This window comes from Colossoma macropomum, unplaced genomic scaffold (genome assembly GCF_904425465.1).
Source record: "Colossoma macropomum unplaced genomic scaffold, Colossoma_macropomum, whole genome shotgun sequence".
Lineage (NCBI taxonomy): Eukaryota > Metazoa > Chordata > Actinopteri > Characiformes > Serrasalmidae > Colossoma > Colossoma macropomum.
The window spans coordinates 26,757,249-26,778,052 of NW_023494793.1; the positions used below are offsets into that span (position 1 = coordinate 26,757,249).

Consider the following 20,804-nt stretch of genomic DNA (forward strand, 5'->3'; position numbering starts at 1 on the left):
ATAGACACACACAAACACATGTTCTGAGTCAGATCACAGTCACGTTGTTCTTGGATGTTTTCCACATGTTTTTTTTCACATGCATCCAATTTACATACTAATAGCAAAACTGCAATACATGCGCACAAAGCCGCTTGTCCCGCAATCTTGAGGCTTTTTGAATTCTTAGAAGTGCGGATGCATGTAGCCCCCCAGTTCGAGTGCTGGCGCTTGCGAAGCAATCTGATTTGCAAAACCAGTGCATTACTCATGGATAAGGAGTGGGAGGGTATCTAATCTAATTCCGCTCTCTTACGCAACACCCATGCAGGCTCCTTCATTTAAATTCTACTCTCAGGATTACAGCTAGCATGTTGTCTAACAACTGCACCCTACATTCGTTTTGTTTGCTTAACAAGTACCCGAACCGTCGCAATAGGTCAGACTTGGCAGCGTATTGCATCGTGGCTCACTTTAAACGCAAGGGATTTTTGTGGTAAGCCACGTATCAGATTCAGTCACTTTTTTTTTTTTTTGAAAATGAGAACACTCTGAAAACAGCATGATGACAAAAACGTTACCAGTTTCCATAAAATTGGTGCAATTAATCATTCGAGCTCAGTAAAAAGAGTTCTGAAATAGTCAGGCTATAGACATTTGATAAGTGCACTCAAAAATAGCCAATACAATGAAAATCCATCTCTGACTCACCCAAGGTTATTTTTTTTCCTCATTGTTCAAAGCCCAGCGCCTCAGCTGAATGACTGATTTATGTATCTGATCTGGACCCCGCTGTCATTCTCTATTCTGTGTGAGGTGTTGGTTTTGATACCGCACCTTCAAGTTCTGTACACTGCCAATGGGAGAAGTTTCAGCGGATTGAGAAGGAAGGCTGAGGTGAGAGGAGTGTTTTTGTGGCTGAGGTGAGAGGAGCGTTTCAGGGCACGTTAAAGGGAGTTTCTGGCAAGGCTCCAAAAAAAAGAGGCAGACAGAGGTTTTAAGAGATGTTCCCACAACCTGGATGTGATTCATTATTCAGTGTGATTTTAAAAGAGAAGGTAATGTCAGTTATTTACTTCTTTTTTGGAGCAGAACCACAAATTTCTGGGCCCTGTGTAGCCATGGGCTGTATTAATGAGCACTGGGATAATGTGAAGTGCTGATGTTATGCAAATTACTGTTCTTTTGTTCTCTTTTATGTGCTATGTTTTTTATTTCTTCACCTTGATTTAAAGCTGCACTATGTAAGATATTTTTGTTGAAATTGAATGAAGTAGCGTTACTGAGCCAGGAGGAAAGAAACTGTTAGGCCTGAAATAATAATTTTAAAAAGTCAGAGGCATCGGGTCGGATTTCACAGGAGTTTTTCAGACCACATCATAGATCTTTACATATTAATACCACAAAATCTATGTTGTACTGATGAAGATACGATGATAATAGTGATCATTCATTTACTTCCTCGGAACACACATCCTTCACCAAGTTTTGACAGAGTTCTCTTCAAATGCTCTTTTAAGGCACTCAGAATCATAAGATTTAACCGCTCAGGGAAGGGGTCCGAAGCATGAATGATGTTACAAAATGTCCCCTCTGCATGTTCCATGTAAGTACAGATTACCACCAGAGAGGTCTCCAAATCCCCAAAACTTACATAGTGCAGCTTTAACTGTTCTCTTTGTACAATCATTCTAGTCTATGGTTCGTTGAAAAATGTACACAACAGAAAATGGTATATACAAACAGTATATCAACTGATAAACTACACACATACATACTTTGTATGTAGGAGTGGGAATCTCATCTGCGATAAAATGCGCTGTGATGTGATGACTTAAGATCCAGTGGTAATGGATGTCCACGCAGCACGTTACAGCTGTCCTACCTGTTTTCTTTAGTGATTTCATAACTTCAGTTTTGGCCTCATTGTAGAGAGTGGGGGGTCACTGTGTCAGTACAATATCTTCAAGAAGGGACGCTGTATCTCGGCTCCAAAGTGTGCAACATAGCGCGAAAGCCCTGGTTCTCAACGACTGAGAACTGGCTTGCAAACTGCAGGTCACATAGCAACACAACGTTTCCTGGCAGAAAGCGGCTATAGCTAAAGCTTAAAGCAGAGCAAAGTAAATCTGTGTTTTCGTTTATATTTTTTAGCCTATACTAGGACATCAGCACATACTGAGACATGGACATGGCTCCCAAGGTGGTTTGATTTTTGTTGAAAGGAAAAAATGGCTCTTCTTAAGATTGGGGTTGTCGACTCTGGACCTGACCTAGCTTTTAATGCAAAGGATGCCGGTTGGATTTCTCGCTCATCCAGTTGTGTCGTTGTTATGTGCACATCACAGAGTTTCTGGGCGCTGCACTCCCCCAACTTCCAAGTTCCGCCTTTTGCGTTCCGTCAACATTACGTTAAAAATTAAAACTTAGAAAATAAATTTTTGACGTTTGTGAATCGATTCAGAATCGTTCACGTCCGTATTGCAATGCATCTAAGAATCGAATCCCTCCCCACCCCTATTTATATGCCACATGGAAAGTTCAGAACATAGATTTTCAGTCTGGTGAATGTTTCCTGTCTTCATTTTCTATAACATTAATTACATAGAATTTAAAATGTTACACCTAATCAAACTTTTTAGTCCAGAGCCCCCAAAGACCTCCTCCACCTGTGCAATGAGTTCCTCCAGCTGGACCATATGGACTTCACAAACTAGCACTTTGTATGCCTGTGGACATGAAAGATTCATACAAGAATGCTTTACAGTTAACACTTGATGTTGTCATATACTGTCAAAGTCTTCTTGATTGGATCCCACTAATGTTGTGCTACATTGTCAAGTAGTGAAGTCAACATTCTTTTGATGTGATGGTAGAATGAAGCTAATGCACACTGTGACATGTTGTAGGTTGTTATGTTTAGTTTAAATGGCAATGGATATTAAAAATACGTTGAAAAGGCTGTTGTTGAAAGCAACACAAAAATTCTTTCTTTATTCTGTGTGAGGTGTTGGTTTTGATACTGCACTTTCACATTTGGTGAGCTGTCAAAGGGAGAAGTATCAGCAGACTGAATAGGAAAGAGGTGAGAGGAGCATTGACTATGGTAGTTGTCACATTAGAGTCCTTGCAAAGGAGAGACGGAGCTGACAAACCCAGTCGGGTCGTTCTAGTGACTTTAGTCAGACACTAGGGGGCTCTTGGCCTGTGTAGATTTTCAAGTCAGACACAGCCCGCATAGTTAACTCACAAGTAAGACAAATGGATAAGTTTGGCTGGTGTAATGCTTGACCTCAGATGCTCCTCCCACATATCTACACGGACCATCTGATGTTTATTGCATGCAAAGATAGCCACAAGTATTGATGTTTTGTCAGTCACACACTGACTGTCCACACAATTGTGCTCATGCACTTCTGTGCACTGTTTGTTTTATCTGTCCAATGTGAAACTAATTTTTGTCGAACAAGTCACCTGTAGCAGTTGCCTGCTCTCCACACCATGACAACAGTGATCCTTTCAGAGAAAGACAGAAGCACTAGATTGAAAGATCTCCCATGTTTAAAAGGTTATTTAAGAGCTTTGTTTTAAGCGTTCAATAAACTAAATGTTTTGTGTGTTTGCCAACAGGCATTCCATTTGATTTGTGCCATTCGTGGCAGTGGCATGTTTGTGGCCGGTCATTTTGCCAGTCAGAGGGGAGTCATACCAGAAGAGGAACATACCACTCTCTCTGATAGTAGTCCCAAGTCTGGCTTGAGAGGCTAGGTGGGTATAACCACCGATAACACAGTCTGACGCCTAGTGGGTGAATGAAAAGTAAATGAAGAAGAAAAACAAAGTCAGAGAAGTGGCGGCATTGCAAGACGTATCTGCTATCTTTGCTTTTTCCATAAACCAGAGCTATTGAGAGACTAAGCCGATGAAAAGGTTAACGGTAAACCACAGAACATGATGTGAATGGTTTGTTGGTGTGTGTCTGTTGGTGCTCTGTGAAGCTTTGAGCCCAGGGGCCCAGGATTTATTACTCCGTCCCCAGTGTCCCTTTAATAGACTAGTTGACATCAGAAAACAGAAAAAAAAGAGAGCAGGTAGAAAAATTTGTCACAGGGATAAGGTTAGAAAGCATGGAGGTAGAGTTTCAGATGTGGACTTTCTCCCAAAGCTCACTTATTTCATAAATATTTGAGTTTTAGATCTGCTTCTGTATTCCACTCCATGTATGAGGTTGGTACAAATGAGAACTTTCAGTTCCCTGCAGTCAAAAATCTGCTTTAACTGTGATTAACTCATTATCGTGATAGTGCATGACGAGTGCGGTGCCTGAGTCACATCACAATCAGAATCAGAGCTTTCCAGCTTGAGAAATGCATTTCCCAGGGGCTGTCAATCATTTTTTATTTATCCTGGATTTCCAGATAAGCACAAAGGTGGAATTTAAAATCGAGGTGACATTTCAATAGCTTCTGGGTCAGTGATTTGGAATAAGGTCAGTAATTTGGAATATCATGAACTGTCTGCAGTTTAATGACAAGGTATTCATAATTTAATAACAGATCAATCATTGGTCTGATGACTGAACTATAGTCGAAGCCTACTGGGCCTGTTAGGATATGCTTTATAGATGTATTATAAATCCAAAAGAAGCTTATTTACCAGAGAAAGAGAAGGTTCCACTGAGTAAAAAAGGTCTGTCTGAAAGGTCATTACACCAGTGAGCATCAATGCTAAGTAGACAGCTTAAGTATAGTGTATGATGAGTGAATCAAAGAACTGTTCGCTCACCCAGTGGTAAAAACCTAACATCTTAGTAAAGGGATGTTACATCTTATCTGTATTTTATGACTTCAGTCACAAATTTAGCAAGAAGCAACAGCCTGTGTTAATACTACTGGTTAATGTTAATGGTATATATTGGCTGTTAGATAATGCAACTGAAGTAGAAGGCGTAGTATTTAATGTTTGAATAGCATTTCACCAGCTTTCTTCGCTTTCCTAGCTTAGGCTGTTTTATACTACTGTCCAGTATTCAGTTTTTTTTATTGGTTTTTTGTTGGGATAATTGCTTTCTTCTTTTTATTATGAATTTATTGTCTAGGTGTGTCACTGCATCATATTAGGGATGAGTCATTTTCAAATAGTCATGAAAATCAAATAGTAAATTAGATTGTTTAATAAACAATTTAGCAAAGTGATGTATTCTCATATCTGAGAACTATGAGATATCTGAAATCTGTCCTCTACCAGAAGGCAGTGTAGAGCTAGCATCTTACACCACATTGTGCTGCGCAACAGATACAGGCAAAGCACAGCTGAGGCTCATTATAGGTTTCATGCAGGTAATTGATGAAAATCACGTTTGGGATCAGCTAACCAGCTCTTTACAAACTCTCTGTTTTCGAGCTAAAAGGTGAAATAAGTTAGGAAGTGACTAGGCTAGTAATGTTAGCTGAGGTAGTAGACAATTACAATTTGTCTTTTTATCCTTAAGACTTTAGATTTAGAATCTCTGTTAAAATTTTAAGTTACATGTTTGTCCAACTGTGGCTTTCTGTACTGTGGTTCTGAATTAACATAATTAATAGAGAGATACTGAGTGGTGCTTAGAAACAGTGAACAGTGCTGGAAGTTGCTCACTGGCCTTCATTAAAAACAATAACTTAGTATTTTTGTATGCCTCAAGAGTTCTATGTGGAACTTCTTCCAAAAACATTAAAGTGAGGTACACTGCAAACAGACTACCCAGTCAGAGATTTTTTAAGGGGGGTGGGGATGATTTTTGGAATAGTTTTATATATAATATGGACAAACCTCTTTTTAGGTGGCAAATAAACACCTGCTGAACATGTCTAACTTGTTGATTTGTATTCTTCTAATTGCCAAGGAAAAGGTTCACAGCTGCTGGCCTGAAAGGGATATTTCTCATTTGCTCAGCTGTAATAGCTAGTTGGCAGGTATTTTATGCCAAATTTCTGTCAGAGATTGTTCTTTGTTCTATGACTAGCTGAGGTTTTCATTAATGTCCTCATATACTCTCACTAAACACCATTCTAAATCCTGAGTAGTGGCAACTTGCAGTAGCAAAAGCTTTCAGCTACATCTAAACTTGCACTTGCTTTCTCATGCATGTATACATTATCCACAGCCTATAGCTGATTAAAATTGTGTGATCCAATCTTTCTTGCTGTATAAATGTGTTGTTCATTCTTCTGTTGCTTGCTAACCACATGGGACCGAACCTCCTGACCTTGCTTTGCAAATGAAACAAAGTTAAGAGCCAATTAAAAAGGTTTCCCTCTGGCAGCCACCCCCACTGGACAAATGTGTTTTATTCTAACCATAAAACTTAAAAAAAAGCAATGATATCTGAGTTCAGAGTCAGTTTACAGTCAGTTAGGACTGTAGATTTATCATACTTGCAAATAGTAGAGAATGGCCAATTTATGCTACCTCTAACCAAGGCCATCTTTCTAATTTAGGCTGAGGAAATCAGCTAGATCGCTTACCTCTGCTTTCTCACTCTGAGGTCCTAGAGTAATCAACCACCCTGGTTCAAGTAGTCTGAGCACTTTATATGATGATCCAATGCAAGTTTCTCAAAATAGCTTTTACATTATCTCACATTAATTGAAGAAATTCAGAGACCGCTGAAAGACAGGCAGTCATATCATATGCTTTTCAGAAAACTAGTACATTTCTAATCTTTTCCTGGAAAACTTAACAGAGTCACTTAGAGCCACAATAAGCAGTCACTGAAGCCATATTAGCCAGTGTTCACTTGCTGATAAAAAGAACAAAACCATTTGAGGATTAGAGTCTATTGTCTTTTGAGGCTTTGTGACAGACTGAACAGGTAGGGCTTTCCACTGGAGTTGCATGCAGTTAAATACTGTTGGTCAGCAATAAGATTTGCCCAAAGGCATGTTTGAAAATTTCCCTTTCTTTCTCAGAATGTCAAGTGTTTACAGTCCCAGCACAGGCAGTCATGTTTAAGTGGCAGCCATATCGCGCCTGCTTCTCTAGGCTGAAGCTTTATTGGTGCTGGGATACCAGTGAAACAGATGAAGTGCCATTAAATCCTGTGCTGGACTATCAAACAACTGTGTTATATAAGTTGTATTCTGTGTTGTGTTGTGTGTTACCTCAGATGTCATGTCAACAAGCATGGCAACAATTCATTAAGAAGTGTTAAAAAGGAGTCCAAGAGAGCATAATTGGCCTTGCTCTCTCTGGGTGGGTAGGATGGCCCTCCCTCTCCCCACATCGCACAGCATGATACTAGTCAACAAGAGCGCCTGTTAGCTGACTCAAAAGTATTAGCAGTTAGCGTTCTCCTCAGGGCTGGAAGCTTACCCCAAAAAGAAATGATTCCTTGATTCCAGGCATTGGGGAATTGAGAGTCAACTCCAGATCTTAGTACTTGATTCCGCACAGAGACAGTCAAGTTTGCCCACACATGTGTGCATATGGAGTGTCAGATATTCAGACATCATCATCAGTGTCATCATCTTAAATCGCTTGGTCCAGCTAGGGTTGCCGTAGCAGTAGGGGAATCAGAGAATCCCAGATGACCCTGTCCACTGCAACTTCCTCCAGCTCATTCTGGGGGACACTGAGCCACTCCCAGGTCAACTTGGAGATATATTCCCTCCAGCGGGTCCTAGGACAACGACAGGGTCTCGTCCCAGTAGGCTGTGCTTAGTAAACCTCCAATGGGAAACAGCCAGGAGGCATCTTAATCAGATGCCTGAACCATGTTAACTGGCTCCTTTCAATGTGGAGGAGCAGCTCTACACTGAGCTCCTCCCGGATGACTGAGCTCCTCACTTTTTTACGTAGAGTGAACCCACCAACCTGTGAAGAAAGCTCATTTCCGCCACTTATATCCGCAATCTCATTTTTTCGGTCATTACCTACAGCTCATGACCATAGGTAAGGGTTGGGATGTAGACTGACCGGTAAACAGAGAGCTTTGCCTTATGGCTCAGCTTCCTCTTCACCACTACAGTTCAGTACAGCGACCAAATTACTATTGCGGCATTTTCCTTACTAAGGTCAAATGTAATCAACATTGTACTCTTTATTTTTGCCAGATGGCCTTCTCTATACCTTGGTTTTTGAAATCAAGATTATTGTGTGGAATCGGCTCTTGGAATCCACTTCATTGGTTCCTGTCACTTGGAATCGAAAAGTTTTCTGAAATAGAACAGTCTTGGTTCTCCTTTATGCGATTTGAGCTGTCCAGTGGTGTTGCATTAGTGGCAGTTCTAAAAGTTACAGTGGAGCTCTATGACTTGGGTGAAGAACGTGCTAGCCTTCACCATCATAACTTGGTATCATCATGTGATAATGGGGAGATTTATCTAACAGGTGAAATAACAGTGACTAAACTGGGGAGAAATTCGGGTAAAAATCCAAAGGTCCACATTTGTTCTCTCAAAGAGAATGTTTGCTTTGAAATAGACAGCCATAAACCAAAGCTGTGCATTACTGAGCATATTTTTTTATTATTACTACTTGTCATGTGACCAGAACCAGTTACTTGCAATCCATCCATCATTTATGTTTGCACTGAAGGTAAACATTTTATTTGCTGGATTATCTGTGCAGTAACTTTATACTAAATATTAGTTCTTAAATTGTCTTTGTGTGAACAAAGAGCCAAAGGCTTTTTATAGCATCTTAAATCTGTTCAACTATATGATACATTTCAACTTTAGCACCAATCTTCAATGTCATTTTGGCTTCAGTAGACCAAATAAATTACGTGATAGATTAGTCAGAGGACCTAAATTTGGCACTTTAATGTAACTACAAATTGGTTATCTCCATAATAGTCTTAAATAAAATTATACTCATCTATGTCATATGGTTGCTTGTTGTTGCCATTATGATAATGCTTTGTGAACAAAAATCACATTCCCCTCTCAAATGTAGTTACATTTAATTAGTAATAAAAAGATTATATGAGGCTGACCAAAAGAGCTCTCTTGGACAAATACTGACTACTATAAACTGACTACTGTAATTAGTGGTCAGGATGTACATTCAGGTACAGTGCCATGTGTCCATCTGTAAGATGCCATCCAGTAATAATGCTCTTTCTGAAGCCCTTTCCTGCCTGTGAAACATCAGTTCTCAGAAAGCATTGCTGTAGCTCGTTCCAGGGACTTCGGTAACATTATGAAAAGCGAAGATCTGCCAGTTGTTCCTTGTATACAAAACTTAATGTCAACCTGACAGTGAAATAGACCATGTAAGGATATGGCTGCTTTGTGAAACACAATAACCAACCATCACTATCCTTTCTCCTCCGGCTCTGAGCTGCTCTGGAGGGAACAATATCGGGCTGATTATCATATTTTGCTCAGCGCTGCTTTGTTGGCACATGGGAGCAGATGGGCTGATGCTTTGCTGTCTTGCTGTGTGTTTTTTTTAGAAGACAACGCTGTGGATGACACATATAGGCAGCGTGTTTAACATACGTTCTTGTCTCATTTAAATGAAGATACGGTCGTGAATTAGCTGACGGTCTGACTGAATGTATTGAGTCACTGGTTGTCTGTGTATGCTAATGATTTGTAGTCGTTTCCTCTGCTCTGTCGCCTGTAACACATTTCACAACTGTGTTGAGGACTGCACTTGAGCAAGGGTGTCATGCACCTAATCCTCGAGTCCACAACTTTGTGTTTATTTTGACATAATTTAAAACATAGGTTACCAACATGCTAATTAGGGAAAGCTGACTTGGAGCAGATAAAAGTACAAGATACATCTACAGTAATGTTTAGCTTGAGAGCCTTCATTCTTTACCCAGTACCTTTACTCCAATTTAGGTCAACTGAGTAAACAGCTCAGCACACTTGGAGGAGAACTTTACATTAGTTAACAGATGCCTGTGTTGGCTAGCATCCCACTTAGTGAATGGAGGAAAGAGAGGTTCATCCTACCCACGCAGAGAGAGCAAGGCCAATAATACTGTCTTGGCTACCTGGCTTCCCTGCTGGAAAAACCAACCTAGATCAGCATAGCTGGTCACCAGCAAAATCAGCATATCATCTCTTTCCAAAGAATAACAAATATTTCCAAAATTGAGGAGACAAACATGTTCTTAACTCTTAATGTAATTTAATGTAAAGAATTTTTATTTCAAGCAGTATTGGAGCATTTCTATTGGTCCATTAACCATGAAATTTTCTCACAATATAAAGGATAGTTGGTGTGCTTGAATGATGTAGAAAGGTGAAAATCAGAAAGAGAAAGAGATCTTTATTTTTTGGGCAGCAATGGTATGCTGTGTTTTGGATGCTGGTATGCTGGTCAACCAGCATGACCATGCTGGCTGACCAGCTGAACCAGCACTAGACCAACACTAAACCAGCATAAACCAACTTAGACCTGCATGGAAATCTTTTTTTTAGCAGAGGCTCCAAGCTCTGTACAGTAAAGTCATGCCTTTCATATCAATATTGTTTTAACATGCCCTCACCATTTCCCAAACACCACCTTAAGGGCTGTTCCATTGAATAACTCATGTGAAGCTTGGTAGATGAACCCTTGGAGGTGCAAGGAATCAAGAAGCATAAATGTAGATTTCAGCAGCCAAACTTGCAGAGAAATCATTGCAATCTGATGCAATTCCCTTTTCAAAACTGAAAATAATACTGGACAAACGTGTGTGTAAGCCAGAGCAAAAGTTACCTTAAAATACTTAATATTTCAAAAACTATAACAGTTTGTTCAAACTGGGCTTTATGACACAGGCATTGCGCAAACAGTTCTCATTCTAAGACTGACGCTTAAGCCAGACAAAGCAGTTATTATATGTTTTTGTTTGTTATGTTTGGACTTTTAAAAAAGAGTGTGCTTAGCTAGTTAATTAGCTCACTTGACATTCCTATTGAAGAATCTGCTCCTCATTGTTCACTCTTCCCATTGTCCTGTGAGTGCCCACTTGTCTAACATAGGTTGTGGAGTTGTGTGGCAAGGGCATGTTAAAAAGAGTATTGAAAATACTGAAATAGTAAATATTTCAATAAGTGGGACCATCTGTGTTGTCCTATATCAGCAGTGTCCAATCTTATCCACAAAGGGGCCATTGTGGCTGCAGTTTTTAGTCCAATAAAGCACAAGCACACATGATCGGTTGTTTAAAGGCTGAGAGTAATGGAATAAACAAATATTGTTCAACGGCCTGATTTGAATGAAACGTGCAGCCACGCTGGCATTCTGCAGATTAGATTGAGGATCGAAGATTGAAGGAAACCAAGTTGCTACCCAAACGTGGAGGGGAACTTGTATAGCTTAGTTGTAGTTTATATTGGGGGAAACAAGTACAATAGGTATCCAGAATGTTTCTATAATCTAAATAAGGTATAATTACTTGCTAAAAACAACAGAACCAAAATATTTGTGAGGCTGTGGCTCCTCACAGCTTTAATGCCCTCAGCCTCTCTGCATTCCAGCATCGGAGTAGGAATTCCTTTCTTTTGGAAGAGCACTACAGTTGTCTTCTGGGTATCAGCATTTGAGCAGATTGTAGTGCATCTGCCTAAATAGTTTTAAAATGCTTCATTCAAGACAGTCATTATAAAGTAAGTTGCTGTAGGTGGAATTTTGCAGACTTTTTTGTTTCACTGTACCAGCCTATGATTAGGCTTGTCCATATTGTCTAGACGTCAGTTTTCTAGATAGCTGACACTTTGCCTCTAACTTGTCACCCACTTGTCTTGCCATGACTCCATTACAGCATGCTGACCATGTGTCTCAATTAGCTGTCACAGACTAGCGGAAAAGGCCTCTCTGACCATGTGTCTCTATTAGTTGTCACAGACTAGCAGAAAAGGCCTCAGGGCACTGCCTCATTTCATTGCTTCTTTTCATTAGTAAGGCTTTATTTTTTCCACTTTTTCTCCCAAGAATGCCATCAAAAGCAGCAAGAAAAGCTATCAAAGTTTGGCACTGCAGTAAACAGTGAGCACAAAAGAACAGTGAGCACAGAACCAGTTACATTTAAGTCCTAGAGGCTTATTACTTTCAAATAAGTGCTTGTGCTCAGCCCCAATATAAAAGAAAAAGTACAGGACAAATGCAGAGAAGTGTAGCTACATAAAACACAAGAAAAAAAATGGACTTCTCCGAATCCACTAAGCCCAGCAAGCTGGAGGCAAGAGTTAATTTGTTGGTGTAACGAAATTCAAAGTTTGAATTCGTTAATGCTCCAGCAGTGGGACTCATTTGGCTCTCATATTTCTTGCTTTATTTTTCTTTATGTCTCGCTGCCTCCAGCCCCCCTCTTTCTCCAATCCCTCCTACATCTTTCTCCTCTCATCTTCACTCTGTATTTCTCCTGTCCTCAGCTTCCCTCTGGCTCAGGCATCTCTCTCTTCTTTTTTCCTTTATTCCTCTCTCCTCCACCTCCTTTCAGCTTTCATTCCATCTTCCGATCTTCAGCTCTTCCTCCTTCTCTTCCCACCTTTCCTTCTTTCCATCTGGCATTCGCGTCCCCTTCATCAGAGGATTCCTGAAGCACACTGGCTTGACTTGGTCCCCTTCCTCCTCCTCATCCTCCTTCTCTTCCTCCTCCCAGCACTGGAACCTCCATCCAGCCGTTACGCTCCTCACCTCAACTCAGCTCAGCCTTGTTTGTTACATAGCACTTCTTGTACTTTAAAAGTATCACCAAAGTAGACTTCCATAGTATTAAACGAAATGATATGAAGGAAAGTAAAAGAGTACATTAATAGATGTAAAAATACAAAGTACAAGTACAAGAAGTGTAAGAATTAAGGTTGAAAAAACTTGAATAAAGTCAGAAGTGTTCACAATGGTGGTGATTAAGTGTAATGACTTTAAAAGCTCTCTTGCAGAAAGTTATTACACAAAATGGATATGAGTACCTTGCCTGCAGCCTGGGACATTGTTTTACTGTAGTTTTGATGATAAAGCTTTTTTTTTAATACATTCATGGCAGAGAGGTACATGCAGGGCATTCTAATGCAAAATAGTTCACAAAGAAAAAAATATATTTTCAAATTTACCACTATTTTACAATTTTTTTGGACGGTAAATAAAATAATTAACTAATGAAATAAATAAATAAAAAACAAGCCCTAGTTAATGTGATCACTGCTGTAAAGAACTTGATAAGTTTATTTAGAATGGATAATTTCACATCAAACCACTCTGAATGACTTTGTTTGCAATCTAAATGATTGTAATATGCAGAAATTTAACAAATTCCCTTCAACATACCCTTAGATTCATAAAGCCGTGTCTTAATTGCAAGGCAGGAATTTTGGAATATTTCCAGTCAAAATTGCCTAAAATTAATGATAAAATCTTGTTACATTAATTTACACTGAAAGTTAAGAAGATATTTTATTTCTCGTTACAAACAGTTTTGTTACAAATCGTTGAGGTTTTTTTAGAATCATTCAAACACTGATTGCTAGATTGTTCCATAATTGTGGTCCTCCTACAAATGCCTTCTCTCTCCTATAGATGATTTGACCCCGCCCCCCTTCCATCTGACCCGTCCAGGAGAAGGCCCGCCCGTCCCAGTAGGAATGCCCCCTCTGGCCCGGTGCCAAGCTCTGCCCGCTGCCACGCCCACTGCTCCTCTTCCTCTTGCCTTCCCGCCCCCTGCCGCCATCACCGCCATCTGCAGGCTCCTGCATCATGAAGGATGAGGTCATCAGCACCAACGCGCTGGCCTGGCTGGTGTGCTCGGGCGTGTCCATCCTGGCCAACGCCTGGGGCATCCTGAGCGTGAGCGCCAAGCAGAAAGAAGTGGAAGCCACTGGAGTTCCTCATCTGCACGCTGGCCGGCACGCACATCCTCAACATGGGCATCCCCATCACCATGTACTGTGTCATCCAGCTCCGGCGCCAGCACTCCAGCTACGAGTGGAACGAAGGCCTCTGCAAGGTGTTCGTCTCCACCTTCTACACCCTCACCCTGGTCACTTGCTTCTCCGTCACCTCGCTGTCCTACCACCGCATGTGGATGGTGCGCTGGCCCGTCAATTACAGGTGAGGCCCAAGATGCTCATGCTGGTCTTTTCTTCTGGCTTGTGGAACCGGTGGTTGCCATGGTGGCAGCTGAGCTGGTAACTGTTGTCTTGGAGATTGATTTGCAAAGCTAAATTTGTTTACATTGATTTTGGAGTGTGTGCTGATTGATTGTTTAAGATTACATTTTTTGGATTCTTTATTTGTGAAGAGCAGTCATTCTATTCTGTTATGAGCTGTAATAGGAGGGATCACGGCTCCTCCACTATAGTCAGTGTAAACAAACTCTTTTGAGCCTTAAAGAAAAACATAAAATTATTTTCCTTTTACTCCAGATGTAGTCTATCAGCCACATACAGCAACATACAGTCTAATTTAAGACAAAGTTTTTCATTACAAATGATATTGTGAGCAAAGCAATGTGAATGAACAGTAGAATCTTTGAAATTTTAACATAAATTTCAGAGTGTCTTAGTGTTTATCCCCCTTTTGCTTTAGTGATAGCATTCACCTGAGCTGACATGGACTCTGATCACCAACAGTGACAAAAATCCTCTAATAAGTAGATCAAATCCAACTGAGAGTTTCTGAACTCAAGTTTTAATAGAACGAATACGACTTTTCTTTGGTTTTAATTTTTCAAAATTCTCAATCTTTCTGTTAATCTGTTGCAGATTAAATTAAAACAATCCTAGATTTTCAAAGTGGTCTTAGACTTTTGGACCCCACTGTCCCAATGTTTGACTTAAAAGGCCCATTTTCACTTACGGTCCACTTATGACACCTGTGTGGATGTGTATGTAAAAGCAGTCAGAATTTATTTTTGCGTGACCATTTTCCAACCTCTCTTTATCCCTTAGAATTAAACAGGCTGTGACTGTGCCTGAGCCTGATATATGTAAAATAGTTCTGATTGACTGTCCTGTATTGTGCCTCAATCAAAAAGCAGTTCAAGCTGAAACACTCTGTATAACTTCAGCTTAAATGGGTGGAGCCAAATTGTATAGCTTAATTTCCAAATAATATACTCTATGGACTGAATTAACAGTTATTAAAGTTAAACAATGCTTATATAGCACATCAAATTGTTTTATTTCAAAAAGTGAGGAAATTTAGTTTTTTTCCAAGATATTGACTCTTTAATACAAATGGAGAAAAGTACAAATGAATTTCAAGCTTCAGGATGGCTTACAGCAGGGGTGCCCAGTCCTGATGACGTACCTCCTTCAAGAGTTTAGTTACAACCCTCCTCTAACAGACATGATACAGTTCATCAAGGCCTTCAGTAGTACCTGAGTATTAGAGCCAGGTGTATCCAGCCTTTACTAAACTGTGCTTTTATTAACTGATTAAGACTCAGTTCACTTTGTATCACTGTGTTTTCTCTAGAGTCTGGTTCAGTGTCTCAAAATTACTGGAAGGTAAAGTGTTATTTATTTATAATTGTATTATTATTATTATTTATTATTAATATATATTTAGTAATTATTATTGTGATGTGTGAAAAAATAAACATTGTAGGAATAAAAAAATAAAAGGTAAAGCAAAGAGAAAAAGTCACCCCAAAATTCCACATAAACCCCCATTTTTTGAGATGATCGCAATTTTTCAATCTGACCACAGTTATTTTCCACAGTCGTTTGATGGCACCGTAATATCTTATTGCAACAAATGTGAACTGGATGTGTTTTTCAGTAGTTGAGATTTGAGCTAAATCAATGTAAGTAAAATAAATCATTCTTCTAACTGTTCTAATTCTTTTAACTGTGTGCTATAAATCATTAAGGGGGAATGTTTGTTAATTTTAGAACGTATGCAAACATATTGCAAAACTATTAATAAACAATTTTTACATTTCTACAAAAATAAATGGTTAAGATCTCAGTCATTAAGAGTGGTTGGATGTGAAATGCTTTGTTCTAGACTCAGAATTGTTCGAAGTGGTGGTGATGGGAACCAGTCTTATGATTGTGCATCCTTAATTTTTATAGATAACAATAAGTCAAACATTGTCAGAACCCACATAAGCAAGAATATTTGAGATACATAACAACTTGCAACACTGATGCAAGTGTGTGATGATTTAGCCATGCAGTTCCCATGATTTAGCCATGCTACTTGGTAAAGTATAAAATTACATGACTTGCTCTTCATTTGCCTCATAGCTCCAGTACAAACACTAAAGAAACAAACTTTGGAGAAGAAACATGTCTTGACTGATCGACTACATTTTGGGCTAAGTGGAAAAATGATGTACATTTTCCACTGATCTCTACTTTAAAATACAGGCCTTTCATAGCAGAGGCTGCTGGGTTCTTGCATTCAGGGCTTTGCTTATTCATTTTCTCAGAGGAATGTCTCCACTTTTCCACTTTTAGATATTGCAGTAGTGCCAAATCTATATTTATGCTATGCTTTTGCCAAAGAGACTTGTTAATTAACTGCAGAACAGTCCCCATGGAAGAGGCTGGGGTTAAGTGCTTTGCTTGAAGGCACAATAATGGCAACGATCAACCAGGACCGTACCTGACCTCTTGAGTTAAACCCTGACCACTGGTCGACCACTGTGTTGTTCTAAATTTCCTGATTGTGACCTAAAGACAAGCAGATGATTTAATTTGAACTATGCAATGCAAGGACATTCCAGACTGTATTAGCTCTTGGTGCATTAACTGTTCCATTTTTCTGTGGAACCCTTGAGCTATTTTCCAGGTGCCTTGCTACATCCATTAACAGTGGACAAATCAAGTGCGTCATTTGTAATGACTGAATGTCTAATGGTGATATTTCAGCTTAGTTATCTAGCTTGCTGTTGACCCTGTGTTTGGTGCCATATTCACAGTAAGAGAGCTGATGTAATCCAAGATTGGCACATCATCTCATACAATATAATAATATAGCCTCAGGTCAGTCTCCTCTCTGAAGAGTACAGTACAAACTTAGAAATATACTGAAGGAAAAAAGACACAGCTCTGCACTGCAGTCTGCAGAAATTGTCTAACTGCCATATAATTAGCAGTTAAACTGGGGTATTCTATTACTTCAGACCCTAAAACCAGTTACAGATCTACCATTATTCCAATTATTGGGTGGACATTTTAAGGCTAAAACAATTAACTGACATCACTGATAATGCTGCCAGTAAAAAAAACGGTGACAGATATTTCTGTAGTCAATTTATTTTTCGTTTACATGATGTTCAACCTAAAGTGAGTTATCGATTTAACCTAAAGAGGAAGCAGTTCACTTGTAGTGTCATAGCTATGTGAACAGATAGCAAAAGAAAAAGGAAACGCTTCCACACCTTACTTTTTTACCTTTAGCCATAATTGTTCTTTTTCTTTCACTATCTGCTCACATAGGTACAACGATATAAGTGAATTGCTGCCCTCTTCAGGTTAAGATATATTTGTTGACCTTTATATTGTTGACATTATAAATAGTATTGAATGATTGTTTTAACCCTACAGGTTTCTCTGTTGGAGACAAGTGTGTGATTTTGGCTTATGAGCCCATATCAGCTTTGTAGCTCCTGTGCAATTTAAAGAATATAACAAGAAACTACATTTGGGGTAAAGGACAATTGTGTACTTTTTTTTTAATCAAATATATCAAATCTATTTTAAAAGCTACATTAGCTTTAAATGACTGAGCAATCATCAGAGCTAAAGACTGCTATAAGATGTCTGCTTTATACCATTATAAATTCATTACCTTGTTTAACAGTTGGGCTCAGACATGGTTTGAAGGCATTATTTTGTTTTCTCCAAATGCAGACATGTCCAAATGTAGGACAACAGGTGAGAAACAACTCATTAGACCATATTACTTTTTCTGCTACTCAGGAGTTCAAGTTTTGTACTCTTTCTGATTGTGCATATTCATGGATTGCATCCAGGTAGGAGACCTGTATTTTAAAGATGTCAAAATTTTTTAGACTGTTTGTTAAATAACTGCAGATTTTAGAAAGACCTGCAAACTGTTTGGTCTATTTGAAAATCTATGACTTCATTTACACCTGGATGTTTCAGGTGTCTTGAGCATCAGGATTAGATCCCAAAGGAGATTATCCACGTAAAAATGCACATGCACCCAAAAATGCACCCAAGATGCAGTTAAAACAAATTTAAGTCTGATCATTCAAACCACTTCAGGACTTAGAGGAGTATACTGAGTTTAATTCAGTAGCCTTTATGGGCCTGAGCTAGTTAAAATAAAGTGCCAGTTTGGTTAATCTTTAATTCAGCTTATTGTTATTTATCGTGTCTGTACAATGCATTACATTAAAATCGAGACCGCAGCCATTAATTTGAGTAGAACATTTGTATACGAGCAAATTTGCATATTACATGCCACAAAGCAAGTAAATTTCAGTCTGAATAACTGGTGACACATTTGATTACCAAGTGTAAATGCATGTGGTTAACCACTTATCAGATTACAATCCAGATGCAAGTCACATTAAACGGCCAGGTGTAAACAGTGTCTATTAGTTGGCTCAAACATCAGTGCTCTCTTTTGATTTGTCGACGACTTTAATTGCTAGTATATTCTGCTAAATCGGCAATGTGACTGCTTTATACATTTTGAATAAAGCTACACTATGTAAGCTTTGAAGATTTGGAGACCTCTCTGGTGACAATGTGTAATTGCGCAAAACATCACAATTTTGTAGTATGGGTTGTGCTTCGGACCCCTTCCCCGAGTGGATGAATCTGATGATTGCGAACGCGTTGAAACAGTATTCAAAGAGAACTCAAAGTCAAAACTTGGTAAGAGACGTCTTCTGAGGATGTACGTGAATCATCTACTATTGTAATCATACCTTCATCAGTACAGTATTGATTTTGCATTTGAGACCTTTTTTACAGGGTGACTCGCAGCAGCACACGGACTCCATATTTTAGTGTTTTTAGCGAATTAGTAATGCTACTTCTTTCAGCTTTGCCAAAAAACATCTTACATGGTGCAGCTTTTAGTTACTTCCAAGTTAGAGTCCTTTTTCATGCAGTGTTTCTGTTATTTTGTCCAAAGATCAATCCCATCTTGAAAGGCTTTTTCAGTTAAATGCCTCTGATGAAGCCCAAGGCACCAAAGCGCTTAACTGTATCGTGCTCTGGGTCATTCAGACTTATCTTATTAATCATCATCCTTTTGGTCAGATCAAAATGGCATATCCAGGTAATCCAGCTTCGCTCTGTGGTGTGAAGAAAGCTGGATCTGCCCTGCATGATGCGACAAAGCTGTCAGTGCATTCAAAACTACTTTTGTCAATGCTTTTTAATCTCATTTTGCTCCACTTTCTTTTTTCTTTTTTTGTCCTGTGCTGTGGTCATTAATCTGTTTCCAGGACTGCCTTGTTCTCCCATTGCAAAACGCCGCACAGAATCATTTGCAGATGAATGCATTTCTGGAGCACAATGATGAAATAAATAAAGAAGAAAATGGGCACTCGTGCTCCGAAAGCGCCATTATAAAGCGCCATTAAACAAACAAGGACAAACAACATTGTGGTGAAAGCATGAGCGGGTACTGCAGTCAGCTTGGCGAGAAAAAAAAAATGCAACGTGCAGAACGAAGAGAATAGTAAGAAGTGCATGTTACTGCTTTGCTGTCTAAACATCATGACAGTGGATAGTGGTCATATGTATATTGTCTGAATGCTACCTGTAGTTTCAGAATATTTTCCTGGGAGCAGCTAATGAAATCTTCATAAATGTTACGAGGCCTCAAAGCACCTTCGCCAAGTGTGCCCTGAGTGCATGTAATAGTCTGTCTAATAGCCTGGTTCTGTGAAAAAAGGAATCTGATGCCTGTTTCTAATTTTGCATCTTGCTACCTAATGGAATCTAAAAGCTAATGTACCTTTTAAAATAAATAGAGCGGGAATTAATTCTTCAAGTCAAATGTCTTTAACGGAACAATGTAGCAAAAAAAAAATAATAATAATTTACGCAGTTTACCTCTTATCTCAAATATAGTTGATTAGCACATCTTTAGTTCTTAGGTTTTGCACTGGAGCTGCAAGGCTAATTTAGCTACCATGTAATGAAAGAAAATACCTCACCAATTAGCCCATGTTTCTCCAAAGTACTCTGCATTTAAGAAATGCTGTTTTAATTAATGAAGAGTTTAGTTATTGTCACTTAATTGATATTGGAAGAATTCGTTTGTGACTGAATACAGTTATGAGTGGGCCAAAGAATAACTTGTCAAGTCTACAAGAAAGCCCAAATAGATCTGCATTTGATTATTAGAGACTGAAGGATGCTATAGGAAGTTGAATGCTTATGTCTACAAATATCCAGAAGGGGGAGCTGTTGTTGGTATCGCTACTTGATCTATGTCCCTTGCTCGATTTGCACCGTGCATATGCACCATTGTCATGCATGCACAGCGAACATTATTTTTACCAGCACTACCCGTAGCATTTTACAGACATTTCTTCAAATTGTTGTTGAGCTGTGACAAAACCACCATATTCTTCAGTAGTAATTATGTGCGTATTTTGCACTCTTTCCTGCTCATTTGGTGAGCTATCCTACTTGTTCATCATTCAAAACACACAGCGTTAAAGTGCTTGTACAGGCATATAAACAAAGCTGGGCAAAATACAGGCTTAATCTCAAATGGCTTCCTACTCCCTATGTAGGACATTATATAAGGGCTTTTGCACACAAACAGTGCATTAAATGTCTAAATAAAAGCTATTCATGTTCAGGTATAGCTGCACAAAATTCTTTCTAATATTTAGTGCCCCATTTGGTTGCATAATTTCATGACCTGCACTCTGCACTACATAGAGAAAGGAA

At 39.1% G+C, this 20,804-nt stretch overlaps 1 protein-coding gene across 1 annotated transcript in view; it reads left to right on the top strand.

Annotated features, from left to right (window-relative positions):
- LOC118813586 (probable G-protein coupled receptor 153) overlaps positions 1 to 20,804 on the top strand; it is a 62,622-nt gene that overhangs the window by 13,659 nt on the left and 28,159 nt on the right. The window contains 2 exon segments of the mRNA XM_036579003.1: positions 13,483 to 13,764; positions 13,766 to 14,013. Coding sequence (XP_036434896.1) covers positions 13,660 to 13,764; positions 13,766 to 14,013 — 353 coding nt within the window. The 5' untranslated portion in view covers positions 13,483 to 13,659.